This window comes from Elaeis guineensis, chromosome 10 (assembly GCF_000442705.2).
Source record: "Elaeis guineensis isolate ETL-2024a chromosome 10, EG11, whole genome shotgun sequence".
In the NCBI taxonomy this organism is placed as follows: Eukaryota; Viridiplantae; Streptophyta; class Magnoliopsida; order Arecales; family Arecaceae; genus Elaeis; species Elaeis guineensis.
In genome coordinates this window covers 32,634,753-32,655,158 of record NC_026002.2, presented here as the reverse complement: position 1 = coordinate 32,655,158, position 20,406 = coordinate 32,634,753, and the positions used below count along the sequence as shown (strand labels likewise).

At 39.9% G+C, this 20,406-nt stretch overlaps 1 protein-coding gene across 1 annotated transcript; it reads right to left on the bottom strand.

Moving 5' to 3' along the window:
- Positions 1-340: 340 nt before the first annotated feature.
- LOC105052723 (protein phosphatase 2C 70) lies at positions 341-15,289 on the bottom strand. The gene is made up of 13 exons (XM_010933646.4): positions 15,024-15,289; positions 12,203-12,389; positions 11,914-12,111; positions 11,626-11,801; positions 10,825-10,983; positions 8,705-8,848; positions 8,571-8,632; positions 5,051-5,186; positions 2,603-2,697; positions 1,074-1,189; positions 821-950; positions 674-728; positions 341-558 (listed from the first exon to the last, which is right to left on the bottom strand). Exons 1-13 carry the CDS (start codon positions 15,249-15,251, stop codon positions 400-402), a joined length of 1,845 nt encoding a protein of 614 aa, XP_010931948.1. The 5' UTR covers positions 15,252-15,289; the 3' UTR covers positions 341-399.
- Positions 15,290-20,406: the final 5,117 nt, after the last annotated feature.

Sequence of the window (20,406 nt, the reverse complement as noted above, 5' to 3'; positions counted from 1 at the left end):
AAAAAGGGAAAAGGAAACTTTTCTGCACAGTTCACAATAATTGGAGCATAATATTGTATGTTAATATGGTAGTGCTCATGATCATTTGCGGACAGGAGAAAATCATTTCACAAAAATCTTCCAATTATTTGCATTTTCAGTCCCATTTGAGGCGGTATCTGGGACTTGTTCTCAGCAAATGCAAACAAGACATTAGCTGGCCTGAAACTTTTGGGACATGAACTTGAGCTGGTGCAACCACCAAAATACTTGAGCAGCAGGCTAAGCAGGTACCTTCTCATGCACAACACTCCAGAAACATTTGCATAAAGATCCGAAACCATTGGTAACCAAAAGAAAGTTGAGAAGAAAGTTGACTGGGACATAGGCAGCAAACTGCATGGATCTCTAAAATGAAACTTACAAATCAATTCTACAAGAATCTGTTCTCAGGGTATCAAAGTCCAAGAAAATTACAGATGTGTTATCCTTTGTTCGCAAAGTTCTCGCTTCATTTAATACATCATTTGCTATCCTATTAGCTGAATTCTCATCGCTAGCATTGTATCTCTCCTTCATCTGCGAAGTTCACATGTGAACAATATGATAAGGATCAGAATGCGTAGAAAGTCACTCAAAAAAAAAAGTGTGGAAGATTAGCTGAACCTAAGCAAACTCTCTAACATCACGATACCTGAAGGACAAGCTGCACTGCCCTTTTTGTGCTAATAACATCCCATAGTCCATCACTACATTGATTGGGAGAAAAAGAAAATGAATCAATGTCACCAAGAATTCAGGAGACACGCATATGTCATCTGAAAAGAACAACAGAAACTACCTTGCCATCAAACCAAAAGCCATGCATGTTTTGGTGATCTGCACAACTTGGCTGACAAAAGGCTCTGCGCTAAAGCGCATGTCTTGCTCCTTCAGGAACTTGTCTCCAAGCATTCGACTAATGTTTAATCCTATAGAAGTACATATGAAAATATTAGATAAACCTTTCTTATAACCAATAACAGTTTTTGACTCAATGGCGAGGTTACAAATGTTTGCAATAGAGGCATTACGGTAGGAAGCCAAGACAATACCACAAAGGCGTCCTTCACCATCTTTCAATGGTTTTCCTGCTTTAATCAAGCGAGTTCTTTCAGACTGACTAGTTACTCTGTGATCTTCTGTCATAGCAATCTGCTTGCCATCAACACTGGCATGAACAAAGCATATTGGTCAGTAAAAACTGGTGATAAGGACAATGATGAACACAATACCAACAGCTTCCCTTCTTTTTTCTGAGAAAACACATACTGGACTGTTAACTCAAATTCATTAATAATGACACCAAGGAATTTGAAAGACTGACCAGCAGAATTGACAACAGGATGAATAAAGAAAGCTATCAAAGGGACAACACCCCATGGAACCGATGGTCCAATCAGAAACCCATGTCAGTTCAATTACTTGTCATGTATGGGTGTGCAATAACAAACTTCGTATTCTTCTGCTATACTGCTCTAGCAAACTCAATTTCACTGGTTCTGATTTAACATTAATCATGGTTCTCATTAGCAATTTTTTTTTTATCGATATTCGATAAAAGTATTGCATTGGTAGTCCGATTTCAAAGCAGTGAAGGTTAATCAAAAGTGTGTAGGTGTCTTTACATTTCCCTGCTCAACATGATAGTCCGAGCTCACGATCTATCAGCTAAAAGTCTGCAACCAAGACATCTGCTAAGCAGTAAGGACTTCTATGATCATTCTAAGGACAATGTAGTAATAACACCTTGATTGCCCCTTTAACCACCTTGAATGCCCATTAACCAATGCAAAGTATTGCATTAATGCAACCAAGAGTACAACAAATTCATTAATCCAACATATTATTTGAGAGGGAAATTTAAGAGGTCATATAGCCTAATAAGGATTCCCAAATGTCTATTGCTTCTGCATTGTTCAATTTGCAAAAGATCCATGTTTATTTTAAATTTTACCTAGAACAGGCACATTCTTGAGAAATCAGTTATCTGCAAGCAGCAAGCTTCCTCATCTTGAAGGTAGAGTACATTCTTTAACTTCCTATTAATGATTCCATGCCTCTGATCCCCACAACGAGAGAGAGAGAGAGAGGATTGAGGACTTTGTTGCTGAACTTCCTCATTATTCATTTATTCTTCACATTTTTGCGCCATATCATTGAATTTCTTACGAAAGCATGGACTGCGCATGGAAGAATATCTCCAGAGTTTATTTTGTGGACGTTAAGAAAGTTGCCTTGTACGGTGTGTTGAGCAGCATATTGAAAAACTGTCTAGGTGCAACATCCTATCTACTTAGTCATTCAACATCATGCAAAATTTGACTTAAAAGAATTCAACAACACTCTTCTCATTCCACTTTGTCGAAAAAAATTATGAATAGTTCTCATGCGATTTCTCCAGATCTTATGAGATACTAATTATAATAAGCTATTCTGAGAACCAATAAAGAGAATGGCTCTATCACTAACATTATCAATAACCAATGAAAAAAATGTTAACAGAATTTTATAATATTATAAGTCAACTGCGATTAACTAGCTTAATCTATAATGAACAAAGAGAACTGTGAAGAAAACATACTTCATGATACAAGCTGAATCGCCGACGTTTGCACATTGTGCAAAAAATTCTTTCTTGTGATCAAGCCAAATCAAAAGAATTGTTGCAGTACAACCCTGAAAAGATTAACAATTATGATAAAGTAGAACAGATATTACCCCCACAAAGTAGCTAGTTGTCAAAGTAGGAGAACTGTTCCTCCAAGATTTGTGTTAGGTTGATCAATTAGACTATTCAATTGGGCTGGTCATATAAACAGCTGAAAAATATTTGCACCACCAACATATCAAACACATCCTCAGCCAAGAAATACACTAAGCAACATTGAGCATTGCTATTCATATACAATTGTTTCCCTACTAATTGTTATTCTCCAATTTACAACATGTAAAGCTCAGTTATGTGGAAGAACAATGACATGATTCCTAGAGATCTAATGCTGGGGATGCCAATGGCTAAATTGGAAAGTAAAGTTGCATGCCAACTGCAGAATACGGTAGTCACAGTTGATACTCCAAACATGTATGTAAAAAGCACAAGAGCTTGTTTGACTAGTAAGACAACAACTTTTATGAATACATTCAAATGGGGAATAATTTTCCACATTATTCCGAGACATAGCTCTAGCATCGCAAGTGAAAAATTGAAGCTCTGGTTTGATATGGTAAGCATTCATTAAAAATACAATTGTGCTTGTACTGTAATCAGGTATTATAACCTATCTTACCAACAGGAAGGTGGGTATCAATTCCATTCAATAAGGATGCTCAAGGAGTTTGGGCACTGGCTAAAAAGTTCAATCTACAGTTAAATCTAAAAAAATTTATAAAGTACTAGACATACCAAACCAAAATAATATATCTGATACTTATAACTCACTTTTGGCTCATTATACGATACTTATTTTGCATTTATGGAACGGACCTGCTAACAGAAAATCTAAAATTTCCAACATTGAATTTTGATTTTTCTGAAAGAAAAACAAAACTAGGTTTATCAAATTTGTTCAAGGCTACTGCTATTGTATTTCTGCTTTCTAAAAATGGAATTCAGGAAATGGAAACATAGCTAACTGAACCCAACAAGATTACGTACTCTGGGCATGATAATGTTTACATATGCATCCAATGTTTGGTGACCAGGAATGAAAATTTAAAAGTGGTATAGCTCACTAGAGACTGAAATATATAATAACAATAACAACAACAACAACAACAATAACAATAACACACCTTATTCTATAAAATTATAAGTAACATTGTCGCTTGATTTTCGAAATCAAACAGATCTAATCATTTTCTGCACAATTGTAAGAGAATACACAATAATTAACGATGGGAACCCATACGACTTGAGAACAAGGTAGCTCCCAATGATTACTTCACCAAGTAAAAAGGTGTTCTGGCAGTAAGTTAAAACAACTCTATTTTCTCAGTGAGATTATTGAGGCCTCCATCAAAGTTCAGGAATCCTTTTCAAAGAAAAGTGGAAAAACATTGAAATAGCCAAAAAGACATTAAACATGGCTGATGATGCTTCTGCTAAATATTAGCTCTCATGAGCATTTAAGACTCTAAACATTGTACCTTACAAAGACCATATTATTATCTCCAAAATTCAAGTATCCCATCTCCAGATAGCTGAAACACTTAGGGATGCTGTCCTCCTAGATCATAAGCACACCCCAGAGAAAGTTTCTGCAAATCTAGTAATCTTCTTTCATACAGGCCTCCTTACCATGTATCACCCTTTTATTACCTGACCTTGACTTAAATTCCCTAAGACCGTCGATATCATCATCCTAGTATTCTAAATGTCAAACAAAAGATACAAATTTAAAGTTACATTAAAAAAGAATTGTTGAATGTTTCGGCAAGATAATGATAATCGGGGTTTGGAATTCTTCTAAGGGTGTCACCAAAGCAAGTCTCTTTTGTTTAATATGCATGTGCTTGCTTAGCAAGTATTATGTGGCCTTAAATAATCTTTTGTAAAGTATGTGCTTTATAATACAAGTAAATAAAAAGATAAAAAATCTAATGCACTTGAGTAGGAAAAGATGTGATCTCTATTTTTTGGGACACCATATATGTCTTTAAATTATATATTGTTTAGAAAACAAACCCTTTAATTTCTATACACATTGTAAAAATTACAAAGTCCTGCATAATAGATTGTTCCATTCTCCATGTAATATTGATTCCCCAATGCTTCGATATCGTTGAGAATAATCTCAATGAGGAAGGCACTAGATAAATACACAAAGTGCAAAATGCTGTATGGCTGTATCATAATTTAGATAGTCAATATACTAATTTCAAGTTTCTCAAAAACCATTTTCTACCAAATATAAGTATCAGACCAAATAGTAACTTTATGTTTCACTTACTAGAAAATCAAATCTGGGCCTTGATTTTGTTTAATCTCAAACAGTAGTTGAAAAAAAAATATGATAAGAAGGGACAAAACCTCATACTGATGATGCATAGCAGCTTCTGTTAGAGCAAAAGCATCTCTAAGAACATCTGAAGCATCACAACAGGAAAGAACCCTTTCTCTCCTTTCAGGATGGAATAAAATTTTAGCAACATTCTCAGGCAGCATTCTAGAAAACAAAAGTAAAAAAAAAAAAAAAAACAGCTATCAGTCTCTGCAAATAGAAAATAAATAGCTAAATCATGAGAAAATGTCATTAGCACTAGTATGTTCGCACTCTAACATTTGCATGAAGGAGAAGAATAATGACTAGACTGTAGGATATGATGTTTGATTACCTATGGGCTGTAGGTATCTACATAAAAAAATAATAGCAGTACTCTTAATCAAAATTAAATAGATAAAAGATAACTACGACAGAATGAATTACCAAATTGCCTTCTACGAATTAGCAAATTATCAAATTATGTACTAAATAATCTCCTATTAGGTGCTCGCATCTTTTTTTTTTTTTTTTTGATGTTCCTAGCTTGCTGACTTTTGCATGTACATTTCCACTATAACAAAATATAGAATGTTTGCTACATTCAATTCAATTGTTTGCTGTCCACTTATTTATATCCACTTCGTGCAGCATGAACTATGCTAGTATGCTATTAGGTTATTATATGGGCCATGAACCATGCTTTTATGAAGTATGCTATAATCTGTGATGTTAGATGTTGTTATATGATGTTCTATTATAAACTAACCATGCTTGTTGGATGTTTTTAAGAATATATGTAAAACTATTAGTGCTTTAAAATGTGGTGCATAAGGCTGCATATGTGGCCACATATGCATATGCGATCCTGTGACTGAACCGCAACGCCTATATGCATTTACCATATGCTGTCATACCTCATATGGGCCAAAAAAACAGTCCACTTGGCACTAGGGACTGTATTTGTGGCCCAATAAGCATCATGTTACTGCATATGTTGCCATTAAGCATTATGCAGCTCACTTTTATGTGGCTTGTGCAAATAGAGAATGTCATTACTGATGGTTTGGTTGATGTGGATTTCAATATGTTATGACTACTGTATTAATATGAAGTACTAAGTGATGAGCACCATTCATTAGTTGTTATTATAAATAATGTTGATATTATTTATCCAAAAAACATTACCATCATTGTTATGGCTTTATCATACTTATTAAATTTTATTTATTTTTATATAGTTAACATATACTAACTGCATATGCACCCCCACATGCAACCCACATACCGCACATAACTATATGTCCCCTTGACAGCCCACATACTGTAGCAGCCTTTGTAAAACATGGAAAAATATTAATTTATTTGTTGCTGTATACTAGACATATCATATTCATGTCCCATATCCATATTTATGCCTCCTAGATAAGGAGTTTGCCAAAAATATAAGAAAACATCTTTAGAGCATTAAGACAGAATCAAGAAACTTCAGATGAGTGATTTAAAAAAATGTGGACATTTTTCTCGTTTTTTGCACATAATTTGAAGTATCGTATTCAAGGGTTGCAAATTGTGAAAAGCACAATATCCTCCTATAATTGGCATTTCCTTCACATTTTGGCTCGTAAAGTCTAGCGCTCTAGAGTAGAAAATCCATTCACATGCACATGAATATACAGATCATAGTCAATGCTAAGTGAAGTCTCATGCAAGCAACCATAGGTTCTTCAAGAAACTATCCTCATTAAGGTAGTTATTTTCCTGGTGCATGACACTATCATGTTCACATTTGCAAGCATTCTGCTTTATGACCCTGCATTCCCCAAGCATTCCCATTTGAAGCTGCCTCTTTCATTACTCCAAGCTTTTCTACATCCTCTCTTACACTTTCCATCTCTACTACCATGGATCTTCCTTTCCTCTTCCTACAACCTTTAACAAAAGGTTGAAGACTGTTTCCTTACTAGATGTCCCTTGGTTTGTTATTGTACATCTCCAACCATCTTAATTGGATCTCCATCACTTTGTTCTTAATTGGTGCCATGTCTCTAATATGCTAATTTCATACTGTCCTTTCTAGCTCTAATACATCCATCTCAATATTCTTATGCCTACTACATTTAACTTGTTTTGTTTGGCTCTCCTATCACCCAACATTCTAAATCATACAAGATTGCCAGCCTTATGCCATTTTAAAGCTTTTCCTTTTAAGTACCAACAAATGTTCAATTTGCAGTACCCCCAGAAGCACCTCTCCACTTCATCCAACCATCTCTGATTCTATTGCATGTCTCTATCTATATCTCCATTATCTCATATATTAATCACTTTCTAGCATCTCTTGTCAACCTCTTGACTGCAGCACCATCTACATTTCTATTTCCACTAATAATTGTATTCCATATATCATGTTTATTCTGCTAATAATTAGTCCGATATCATCTTAAAGTTTTCCTCCAAAATCCAATTTAGAGCTGCTTTGGATTCATGGGCCCAAAATCCAGTAGGATTCATGGTTTAGGCCTATACAATTGGGAAAATGAGCTTGAGCTAGGCCTGTATTTAGAAATACCCAGGAGCCTGTGAAGTGGGCCGGTCCGAGTCCCATAAAGATTACTTTTTTATCCTATGGGACTGGGGCTGACCCACTCCACACGCTCCTGGGTATTTCTAAACACAGGCCTAGATCAAGCTCATTTTTCCCAATTGTATAGGCCTAAACCATGAATCCTATGGGATTTTGGGCCCATGAATCCAAACGGGCCCTTAGTATTATTTTGTTCCTTTCCCATAATGAAGAGACAATTTAGATGCACTAGAAGTAACGGGGTTGCTTATTCTTCTCACATTTCAAGAGCACGTTAAAATAATTCATTAGCATAGGGAGATTGAGAATGTACGCTCAAAATAAAATCGTGCAAATATAAAGAAGCAAAAAAGAGGAGAGGGGGGAGAGAGAGAGAAGGCAACCACCTGTATGAAATATAGGTGAAATCTTGAAATATGAAAATAAAGTTATCTTTTATTCCATCAATAATAAGAAACATTAGCAAGGACCAATAAGCAAAAAAATATATAAAAGCCAACAGATGCAGTCAAAGCAGCAAAATATGGATGTAAAGAAGCCAACAGCATTACTCTTGAGAATCACAACATTATGTGAAGTTTGATGAGTGAAATGTGTATTATGTCCACATTCAAGACACAAATGAACAAGGGACAGATAAGAAAAACCAAAGAACAATGATGTGACAAGCCAGACATAGGCATAGAAAATGTGGGAGATAAATTGACAGAGCAAGATATGCTCAGCATAGAAATTGCTTTCAATTACATAATTGTTGAGATATGACAGAAAGCCTCAAAAATATTTAATAATACAAAGCAAAATATATCAGAACCCATGAAAGACAGATAACATAAGAACAAATGTGCAGTCGTGTCTTTGTTTACAAGAGATTGTTTATACAGGTCTACTTCAAGTAAATTGCAGCATGTAAAAATGAGATCCTTGAACATTTATAGGGTATTCATCAATTATCCATTTAAGAGAGGAAAGAGATCACACACTTGCTTGCAGATTTGGCTGCTCCAACTCCACCATGCCCATCAAAAATGCCAAAGAGTCCAAACTGCATTGCAAGAACTTGATCAGACCAAATTATTTTTTTTCAACACTAGCACAAGATTGGTGATTCAAAAACCTGTTCAACATTGGGAAGCGGCCACTGGCAGATGCACATGTCTTCCATTGGAAGCCTCTTTCCCCCTTGGCGCCTGGCCATTGGATCAGATGCTATACCAACTCCAACAGGTATACCACATTCAACATGCCGAGAAATTTGAACCTATAAAAAGCGAAATAACATGTTGAATGCAAACTGCATTCAGGATGGAAATCTAACAGCTATACAGCCTTGAATATGCAAATTTGATACCAACAACCACTTGATCAACCAAGTAAAACTATCCTGCTGCCCAAATTGATGTTTTAAGACGTAGTAAGAAAAATAGCTGTGAGATGACAAAAGGCTAGCGTTACTTTCAGCATTAGCATGAGGACCTAACCACACTGTCACAAGGATGATAAATGGGAAGGGTAACCAAGTATCCTACAAGTCACTTTTCCTTCTTCCTAATAAGATAGAAATACGAATGCGAAACAATATGAAGAGAAGAAACAGAAGTGCCCATTTATGAAACATAAATTGTTTTGACAAAACTAAGAAATGCCTGCACAAGAATAGAACAAACCCATGACCATCAGTTGTTGCTTTTTCCTTCATTGTCACTATTTCTTATTATAGACTTAGTTCCATGTTACCCTGCGCTTTCAAATTCTTTCTCAAAAATTTCATCCACTCTATATTCAGTCAGGCCCAATGCACCTCATGTGCATGAAATAAAATAATAATGCTTGATAACAGTGAAACATCCTCAAAACCACATCAAATTCCATACAGATTTTGAGTAAAAGTCCATTATTTACTTCACCAACCGAAAAGTATAAAATTTCGAGGGGAAAAAGACTATTTTGTATGTCAAGCATGATGCAGAATTGGAAAAAATTAAATTATCATTGCATAAGGCTAAATTGTCTGTTCAGAATCTATGATCGTCCATTTCGACCTGCATGAACCACCACATCAAGTTTAACACTAGGATCCTACTAGAAGACCCATCATACCATTGTACCTTCCAAAGTAGAACACTTGTGATTGTGGATCAGAGATATCCAAAGCTAACATCTCAACTCACATACATGATCTGCCACCTAAATTTTCACGTCAAGATACCATATACAGGCCTCTCATTTTGACAACTAAAGAACACCTTTTATTGTTAAGATTAAACAGTCCACATTCAAACCCCACCTTTGCAAGCTCTCACTTCACATAATTCAGTCCAAATTCCCTCGACAAATTGGAACAATGTAGATTAGCAATTAAACAGATTCTATCAGGCCAAACATAAAAAACCATTTCAATAATCCAAACCCATCTGCATGATTCAATGCCTAAACATATTAAAGCATGCTCAGCAGTTCCACATCACTCAACAATGGTGGTCCTAACACGAAGTGCATGATGGGCCAACTGACCTGTTTCAAGCAACAACGGAAGTAATGCTTTAACACTATCGAATCACAGATGTTCATGATTTGTACGTGGTGAAAAGAACAGCTCAAATGTCAGCAACAGAGACTCAAAACTCATCCAATCAATATGTCAGCTTTGATGGATTAAACTTTTAACCACATGATATTAAGCTGATATTAGCCTTCTGAGAATTGGTATCTACTTTCTAACCAAGCAATCTGGAACGAGTGCTGACCTTCATGAAACCTAAAAGACCAATTGAAAAGTCTTTCATATAATTCATGCAGTTTAAAATCATGCATTCAGGCTGAAATCATTGAAGACCTTCAAAGAATCAGAAACAGTCCTTAAGAATCGGAAAAGAAGAGAGGGTTTTGAATAAAGATTCTATGTTTGCTCAAGAGGCATACATGCACAAAAAAAGAGAGAAATTAAAACAAAATACCTAGATGCAATCAAGCAAGTTCTAAACATGTGAATTATAAGTTCAGGAATTTTGACACTTCCTCATGGATTCAGAACAAATACTCCAAAAGAAGTAACATAAGGATTCTCAAAAAATCAAAAAAAATCAAAAATATATATGATATATTTAGATAATGATGACAAGTTTGCCATGCAAAAGCTAAAGGGCAATTCAGTTATCTTACTTCACAATGCATAAGACAAGATTTACTGTTATTTAAAAAAAAATGCAGTCCAAGGAAAATATGATTTCAACTTACAGATAATCTCGAAGAAGTGCCAAGAGTGATAATATCCCCATCTTCCAGCTCAACAGGTTCACTCCAATGTCTAGAGTTAAAATCTGGATGGTGGACTACCTGAGAGTTCAGGTATGTTCCATTCAAGCTACCCATATCCACCAGCTCCCATTTTAATTTCTGCAAACAGTAATGCAGCAAATGCATTCAGAAATGAGTGCAAATGAGATACAAGAAACAGATCTACTAACATTAGACTATGATTATTAAATATGTTTGAAATGCATGAGAACATAGAAAACAGTTATCCATGATTTTCATCTATCTCGCATATTAACCACACTCCTTACTGGTTTCCTGATAATTTCTCAAAGATAATTTCTCAAGACTTCATCAGGAAGCTCCCCATGCATTTTTGAGTTCAGAAAATCAAATCCATGTTCCACAAGTGAGTTCAGTTGGAAATGCTTAGTGGCATGAGAATTGTGCGTGCCACCATCAATGATACATCTACCTAAGAAATCAATAGCAACGTATGCACTCAAAGAAGACAGTAGGAGGAAATCCTCTGAAAAAAAGGGAAAGAAAAGGAGGAGGAGGAGGAGGAGGTCATTAAAAAAAAAAAAGGAGGGGGACAAAAATAACCTAAAGAACTGGTCCTAGACAAAGGCTTAAATTCATGTTCCAATTTATACAGGTCATTAGTAAAAAAAAAAAAAAGAAGAAGAAAGAAAGAACGAAAGAAAAGGTGCAGGATGAAGAGGAGTCATCAAAAAAAGATGACAAAATAGCCTAAAATATTGGTCATAGAAAAAGGCTCACATTTATGTTCCAATTTATACGTGCATGCTTCCCCGAAACCTCAGAGTCCTTCAGTAATAAATCGCTTGGGGAAACCCTTCCAAGGGTCAGTGGAAGCATAGAAATGTTTGCTGACTGTCGAGAACAGCTTAGCCCGGTAGAAGGACCAGCAATCACTTCCAGAGTCAGACTGCTTTCTGCACTTTAGAAAGAAAGACTGGATGACATGATTTATAAAAACCAACACTAGAACAGAGTAAGCTTTAATTAAATAATTTAACCAGAGCACAGAGAAGGAAATGAGTATACGTATAAATGAAATATCCTTGAATGCAGAAGCCAGATTTCTCTCATTGTCACTAATGAATTCCACATTATAGCTGGATTCCCTCCTAACATCTTTTATGTTCTCAACAGGCCAATTTGGCACCACCGTACGCTTAAGTGTTTGGCCAAATTGCAAATCGTCAGAACTTTCAGTGACCACATCAAGAATCAGGCTATCTCCTGGAGCAATTAAGGCATAGCTTAGTCTGTAAGATAATAGATTAAACATCAGAATGAGATACTTAATATGATATGGAGAAAAGTGGCAGACCTTGACTGCCATAAGAATCAGTTGGCTGAACCCTTTTCTTACTGACACGTCCATGTGCTCTCGGAGAACTGGTATTTCCATCAATTTGAATGAGCGACTCCTGACCGTAGCTTCTAACCAAATCATAGCTTTGTTCTGATGGTTGATCCAAATTCTCAGCGAAAAGAGGTCTGTCAAGATCATCAGGCTGCAAAAGAAGCTACCAGGAATTAAAGTGCAGTCTGCACTTCTAGATGATGCACAACTGTGATTTGATCATGGTATCCTTCTAGAAGAAAGTCGATATTAACAAACAATTTGGATAATAGAACCACTAACAAAATACAGGTTAATTTGAAAATAAAACCACTGGCTGAACAATTTTCCCACATTAACCATTACTTTTAATATTTCAAGATTATCTATTTTAGGCACATCATTATTTTCTTGTTCTCACAAATTCAAGTTAAGATAACTACTTTAAAAAAATAGAAAAGTTCAAGTAGTGTCCCATGCATCACCTACAAATCCATAGGAATCATATCAAAGCAAGTAGAAGTTGCCAACTTTACAAGCAAAACAACTATACTTCGTCAATGTACAGCAAATTCAAATAGGATACTTCCATGAAAGCATAACTGAAACTGTAGTTACATTACATTTAAGTAAATTACTAAAGCATTTCCAAAATCCACTAATATAGCAAGCTCTGGCACTGCATTACAATAGAAGCAAATCATGTAGCAGATGATAGTTTTCAATTCTATTGTATTTTTGGACTTACTTTTAGGCTAAACTCTCTAGAGACATACAAATACTTTAATTCATTGCTAGTTGTCCAAATAAGGAGCCCAAAGCCATATCTATTTAAATTCACAGTTTTACAATTATGTAAAGCTTTCAGTTGATTAAATCATCTTTCTTGTTTTCCTAGGTCGGGACAAAAGGAACCTAGGGTCACTATAATTGGGAGTTATGACTAGGAAATATTATTACCTCAATCTTCTAATAGCTTTACACAGGGATCCATGGAAGAAAATGAATTTTGAAGTACTTATGAGTTGTTATCCTAGGAAAGTATATTCTTTCATCATAGACTGCATATAGCTTATTTTCCTCCCCTGTTTTAATTCTTTTCATTTTAAAAACAACAGTTTTCCACAATATATCCAATCCCCTTCAACAGTTTGCATCAGCATTGTTAACTTGTTAGTTCATTCTCTTTACCTTGTCCACAGTTACCCTGCAACATGTCAACTTTTTTTCAGGAAGTCCCCTGCTATTCAAACTTCTGATTCCTCCTTGTCAAACTCGCTTAATGTGATTCCACAAGGTGTTTAAGAGGGGATTGTGTTATGTGATATGCTAAACACTATAATGACCATAGTGTCATCATATCATTAGCATATATATATATATATATATATATATATGGGACTATGGCTCTTCACACTCAAAGTCGTACACTATTGCATCCTCGAAACAATTGATCGCTAAGTGAAAATCAAGTATTGGCTTTTGTTGATAACATATTAAATATTTAGAAAAATACCAAGCTATATTGTATAAGACATAACAAAAATGTCCTAGACTTGATGTAGTTTAGTTGCTGGCATGTTGTAAATTAAATTGTGCTTTGGCTAGTTTATGCTTTTTATTAGTAAAGTACAAAACTTAACTTTCCTGTGGTACATTTTACATTATTAACCTGAAACTTATCAAGTTCCTTATTTATTTTGTTCTTCATCAGCATCCTTCTCTTCTTACATACATGTCATGTTTGCACCAGCCCGATGATTCATATTAATTCTGAATTTCACATATATGGCCTTTACTGTTTAGAAGCACGAGTATCAAACTGAGAATAGTTCCAACAACCAGTAAATTGGTAGTTATGGCTTGACGAGATGATTTTAGATTTTGACATGATCAATCAAAAACACATGCAAATATATTACAGTAGTTAAGGAGTACTGCAACATTCATGGTTAGCCATCGTGCTTGCTTGATACAATAGTTTCTCTAGAATTACCAATGGAGACAACACCATTGTCTTCTAGCAGATCTCAGTTGAAAGTTCTCAGAATATACATACCAAGTGAAGGTGCAGCTCTTACAGAGTGAAGCCAAATATCAAAGAAATTGCCATGACAGAACGGAATCAAAATGAGGGCATAGGAACTAAAGATGTCATACAGAGATGAAGGTAAAAGCGTGACTGGAGGAATTCATCCCAGCACGGTTTATTATCATCAAATCTGAGCATTCCACCTCTCTAATAATATAAATAATTATTTACTTGCTAATATAAAAAGGAGGGACAATGCCAATAAAAGATTTTTAGCAATAGAACAGTGAACACTAATCAGTTTTCAAGTTAGATAAAAAGAAAAGGTCAGCTAAATTAATTACATTCCACTTGCACTTTTGTAGAGCTAATCAAACAAAAGAACGCAAAAAAGAGCAATGTAATCATGAGCACGCATCACAGGTCTTAATCTTTATTTCCTCGACAACTAAATAGAATCCTTTCATCATTTTCCTCACTAAAGTAATAGCAGCACAGATTTTTTTTTAAAAAAAATTATGTCCATAGGAGATTAAAATATACAAATTTAAGATAGTAAAAGAATAATTTAAAGAAACACCGCATGCATCAGAATCTATCCATCACTGGTAACGGAAATAGGGATTATCTAGATCAGAAAGCCGAAATCAAAGATTATAAATCAAGAAAACACGACATGGGCCATTGGCCACAAGATTCGCAAAACCCAGCTAAAATCGAACCAAGAACAAGGAATAATAATCCCAATCGAGGGGAGGAGAAGCGCATTCTTGCCTTGACGGCAGCGATGGCGGTGCGGGAGACGGAGGAGGAGGAGGAGAGGAAGAAGCGCCACGGGCGGCAGGCCAAGACGAAGAGGAGGAGGAGGAGGAGGAGCATGAGGAGGAGGGCGAGGCCCGCGAGGCTCGCTGCCATCCCTATCGCCATCCCCATCACCATCGGCTCTCCTTCTCCAGGCCCCGAGAGAGAGGGGCCGAGAAGAGCGCTTTGAAATGGTCGCATCGCTCGCTGCCCCTATCCACTTTTTCCAATTTGCTTCGACTTTATTGCCATCTTGCGGTTTTTATCATAACAAGCGTAAGTTTCCTATTTCGTCTATAATTATTATTTTAGGAAAGGAAGGATATTTTCTTCCTTCGCATCGATTATACCGAGGTTAGGTTGTAAGTGTATATTTAGAGGTTAATCACCTGGTATTATGAAAGTATGATATAATTATAAGATTTTAGCCAAAAATTATAAATATATTTGGCAAATAATATTTATTTGCGTCATATAATTCATGAATTTGAATCGATATGTTAGGCATGAATTATGCCGTTGTCAACCTAGTATGTGTTAACTTATAAATATAAAATTTTGATTCTGTTGGGTATAAATTACCCGCAGCCGAAATCGACAGCAGAACGGCTCCGCCCGGACTCCTACGGGAGCCGGGCTCCTCCTTCAACAGTAGAACGGCTCTGCCCGGACTCCTACGGGAGCCGGGGTCCTCCTTCAACAGCAGAACGGCTCCGCCCGGACTCCTACGGGAGCCGGGCTCCTCCATCAACAGCAGAACGGCTCCGCCCGGACTCCTACGGGAGCCGGGCTCCTCCATCAACAGCAAAACGGCTCCGCCCGGACTCCTACGGGAGCCGGACTCCACCATCGACAGCAGTTGCAGCTCCGCTCGGGCTCCGCTCTCGGTACCAATTGCAGGAGGAGCCGAGCCTTAAAAGAGCCAAGCCTTAAAGGAGCCGAGCCTCATCCCTGGCACCAACGACTACAACCGCAGGCAGACTCCTCCCGGACTCCTACAAAGGCCGAACTCCGACCACTGCCGAGCCTTGATCAACAGATCTGTGTCCCCTGGCAGATAACAATAACTGCCATGATCCTGTAGCGGATTCCACGCGGCTCCACCTCCTCCTGCGACAGGTGCGGCACGATCCCACTACTCTCTGACAGGCTGTATCGACAGCTATGATGCTGCTCCGCTCCCTGCGGCAGGTGCTGCACGATCCCACTACTCGCTGACAACTAGCAGTAACGGACGCCGCCCCACTACCTGCAGCAGGCCCTATGTGGCGGGATATGATGATGGCCACGTATCTGCTCCACTATCTTTCGCAATCAATTCCCCTGACCATGGGCGGCCCACTACCAGGCGGTTGCAGACGTCGCCATCAGTCCGTTGCTTCCCCCGCCTATAAAAGGAGGGAGACTCAGATACGTTATTCCTTAAGCTCTTTTGTCTTATCTCAAAAACTCTGCTAAATTCTCCGTTCGAGCACTCCATTCTTGTTGAGGCAGAGAACTGACTTGAGCGTCGGAGGATCTTGCCGGAGCAACCCCACCTCCGGTTTAGACTTCCCTTGCAGGTCCCGGCGGCGACCGCGGCTTCCTCAACTCCAGCTTCTCCGACACAGGTGGATTTTTGCACCAACTGGATTGGCGCTAGAGGAAGGGCGGCTGTCTTCGCAGCACCCTTGTTCTTGAAGGAGCGCTCAACGGACCCGCTTCCGGCCATCTTTTCCGGCACCCAATCCTCTTTTTCTCATCCGATGCCCTCCCGTAAGGTTTCCGCACAACTACCTCCGGTTATGGTTGATGATAAAGGGTGGCCGGATGACCAGCCTTCGCCGGATTTCGTCAACGTCATCTCGGGAGAATCCCGGCCGGAGGCAATCAGCACATCAGCTGCACCCCTCAAGCGGCAAAAAGTTGAAGAGCCCATAGCCTTCACTGAAGAAGACGCCCAGGGAGTCCAATTCCCTCATAACGATGCGGTCGTAGTTTCTTTGAACATAGCAAATTATGATGTCCGTCGCATTCTCGTCGACAACGGAAGTTCGGCCGACATCTTATTCTACAGTGCCTATTCGAGAATGGCCACTCTTGGCGGTCGTCTAAGACCGATGTGCTCTCCCCTGATAGGGTTTACTGGTGACGCCGTTCCGACGGAAGGAATGATAGCTCTAACTGTGACCGCTGGTCAGCATCCAAAGCAGTCCAGAGTCCTGGTGAATTTTCTGGTGGTAAAGGCGCCGTCTGCCTACAATGCAATTCTCGGCCGACCCGGCCTCAATGCCCTTAGGGCCGTTGTTTCAACCTACCATTTGAAGTTGAAGTTTCCCACTGACAAGGGGATTGGAGAAGTTCGGGGAGACCAAGCGCTGGCCAGGCACTGCTACAATATTGCCCTGCAAAGAAGCGATCAAGCGGACCTCTGTCCAGTCGACGGGTTGGATGCGCGCGACGACCTCACTGAAGAGAGGGGCGGCCCGATCGAGGACTTAATACCAATTCCTTTGAATGATGGGAATGCGGAGCATGTGGTGTTAATTGGCTCCAACCTGGAGGAGGAGGTGCGGATGCATCTCGTGGATTTTCTCCGAAGGAATGCGGACGTTTTCGCATGGGTCCCGACGGATATGCCGGGGATTAAGACGGAAGTCATGGAACATCATCTGGCGGTCGACCCTAAACATCGGCCAACAAAAGAAAAAATCCGGAGTCATGCCCCGGAGAGGCAGAAGGCGATAGCCGAGGAAGTGGATAAACTTCTCAAGGCCGGATTCATCAAGGAGGTCAATTATCCAGAATGGATCTCCAATGTTGTCTTGGTCAAGAAAGCAAACGGCAAGTGGAGGATGTATATCGACTTCAAAAAGCTGAATAAAGCTTGCCCAAAGGACAGCTACCCCCTTCCCAGGATCGACCAACTGGTGGACGCTACCTCGGGCCATGAGCTTCTCACTTTCATGGACGCATTCTCCGGCTATAACCAGATTAGAATGACATCGGAAGATGAAGAAAAGACTGCTTTTATCACTAATCGCGGCCTTTACTGCTACAGGGTTATGCCATTCGGCCTCAAGAACGCGGGTGCAACCTATCAACGACTGGTGAACAAAATCTTCAAGGAGCAAATCGGCCGAAATATGGAAGTTTATGTGGACGATATGCTCGTGAAAAGCAGGTCTTCCGGGAATCATGTCACCGACCTCGAAGAAACCTTTGGCGCTCTTCGAAAGTATAGAATGAAGCTGAACCCAACCAAATACGCCTTTGGGGTAACCTCGGGGAAGTTCCTGGGCTTCATGGTATCAGGGCGCGGGATCGAGGCCAATCCGGAGAAAATCCGCGCCATCCAAAATATGATTGCCCCAAGATCGATCAAAGAGGTTCAGTGCCTCACGGGAAGAGTTGCGGCTCTCAATCGCTTTGTCGCAAGGTCGGCCGAGCGATGTCTGCCCTTCTTTCAAACTCTCAAGCAGTCGAAAAACTTCTGTTGGACCCCTGAATGCCAACAGGCATTCGAAGAGTTGAAAAGCTATCTTGGCTCACCCCCGCTGCTGGCAAAGCCCGAGCCCAAGGAGGAATTATTTTTGTACCTGGCGGTCTCTCCCACAGCCCTTGCAGCCGTCCTTATTAAGGAGGAAATGAAAGTCCAGCGACCGGTCTACTACGTTAGTCGCGTGTTGAGGGACGCCGAGACCAGGTATACTAAATTAGAAAAACTGACCTACGCCTTGTTGATTGCAGCCGGAGACTCCGACCTTACTTTCAAGGGCACACGGTGACGTTACTCACCGACCAATCGATCAAGGCGGTTTTACACCGAGCTGATATCTCCGGAAGAATGGCGAAATGGGCCATCGAGCTCACAGAATTCGACATCAACTACAAGCCTAGACCGGCGATAAAAGCCCAAGTGTTGGCGGATTTCATAGTAGAATGCACCATCCCCGAGGAGGCCGAACCCGAGCAAAACAAAATCGACGACCTGAGGACTCAACCGAACTCCCCCGACGAAGAAGCCAGTTCGTCCGATGACTTTTGGACCCTCCATGTGGACGGATCGTCCAACATGGCAGGCGCGGGTGCAGGCCGGATCTTGACCAGCCCGGAGGGAGTCATTGTGGAGTACGCTCTGCATTTCGAATTCCCCGCAACGAACAATGGAGCGGAGTATGAAGCTCTGATCGCAGGGTTGAGGATCGCTAAGGAGCTTGAAATAGGTCAGCTCCGGGTGCACAGCGATTCCCAACTTGTGGTAGGGCAGGTCAGCGGGAGCTTTGAGGCACGGGAGGACAGTATGGCCAAATATTTGAGAAGGTGAAGGAGTTCATCCCTGCCTTTGGCAATTTCGACATCAGGCAAATTCCACGGTCGGAGAACACCAGAGCCGATCTTCTCTCCAAACTGCGACATCGGTTCCGACCGAATTGCCAAAAGGCGTCCTCTTTGAAGTTCTAAAGCATCCGAGTACGGAGGAGCCGCGACTCGTAATGGAGATCGACCATGAGCCCAGCTGGGTCGACCCGCTAATAACCTATCTTAGAGATGGGATTCTCCCCCAGGATGCGAAAGAAGCCCGGAAACTCCGAAATCAAGCCTCCCGGTACATTCTTTATGAGGGCAAATTATACAAAAGATCGTACTCCTTGCCTCTCTTGAGATGCCTCCGACCCTCAGAAGCTGACTACGCTTTATGGGAAGTGCACGAGGGAGCTTGCGGAAGCCATTTAGGTGCCAGGTCTCTATCCCACAAGCTACTCCGCCAAGGGTATTACTGGCCAACAATGCACCATGATTCAATTGAATATGTCAAAAAGTGTGATCGATGCCAGAGATACGCCAACGTCCAGAGACAACCTGCTACCGAGCTTACACCCTTGAGCGCCCCATGGCCTTTTGCGCAATGGAGAATGGATATTCTTGGCCCCTTTCCCATGGCGTCTGGTCAGAGGAAATTCCTCCTTGTAGCGATCGACTACTTCACCAAATGGGTCGAGGCCGAGCCACTGGCCAAGATCACAGAAGCGAAAGTGCAGGATTTCGTCTGGAAATCGATCGTGTGCAGGTTCGGTTTACCTAGAACCCTCATCACTGATAATGGACGGCAATTCGCGGGAGCCAGATTTGCTGAATTCTGTGAAGACCTAAACATCTCCCACAAATTCACATCAGTGGCCCATCCTCAGGCGAACGGCGAAACCGAGGTAACAAACAGAACCCTTTTGCAGGGGATTAAGACCAGGCTCGAAAGAGCAAAAGGGACTTGGGCAGACGAACTTTATCATGTACTATGGGCTTATCGGACCACCCAGAGGTTGCCTACAGGAGAGACTCCCTTTGCTCTAGCCTTTGGTATGGAAGCCGTCATCCC

What these genes read in the sequence shown, in the direction of transcription:
- LOC105052723 (XM_010933646.4), bottom strand. Translation starts at nt 15,251, where the DNA reads ATGCGACCATTTCAAAGCGCTCTTCTCGGCCCCTCTCTCTCGGGGCCT. An exon ending in TGATTCTTATGGCAGTCAAG is followed by an intron (nt 12,112 to 12,202) that starts GTCTGCCACTTT and finishes TAATTGCTCCAG; the next exon opens with GAGATAGCCTGATTCTTGAT. An exon ending in CAGTGCAGCTTGTCCTTCAG is followed by an intron (nt 559 to 673) that starts GTATCGTGATGT and finishes TGAACTTCGCAG; the next exon opens with ATGAAGGAGAGATACAATGC.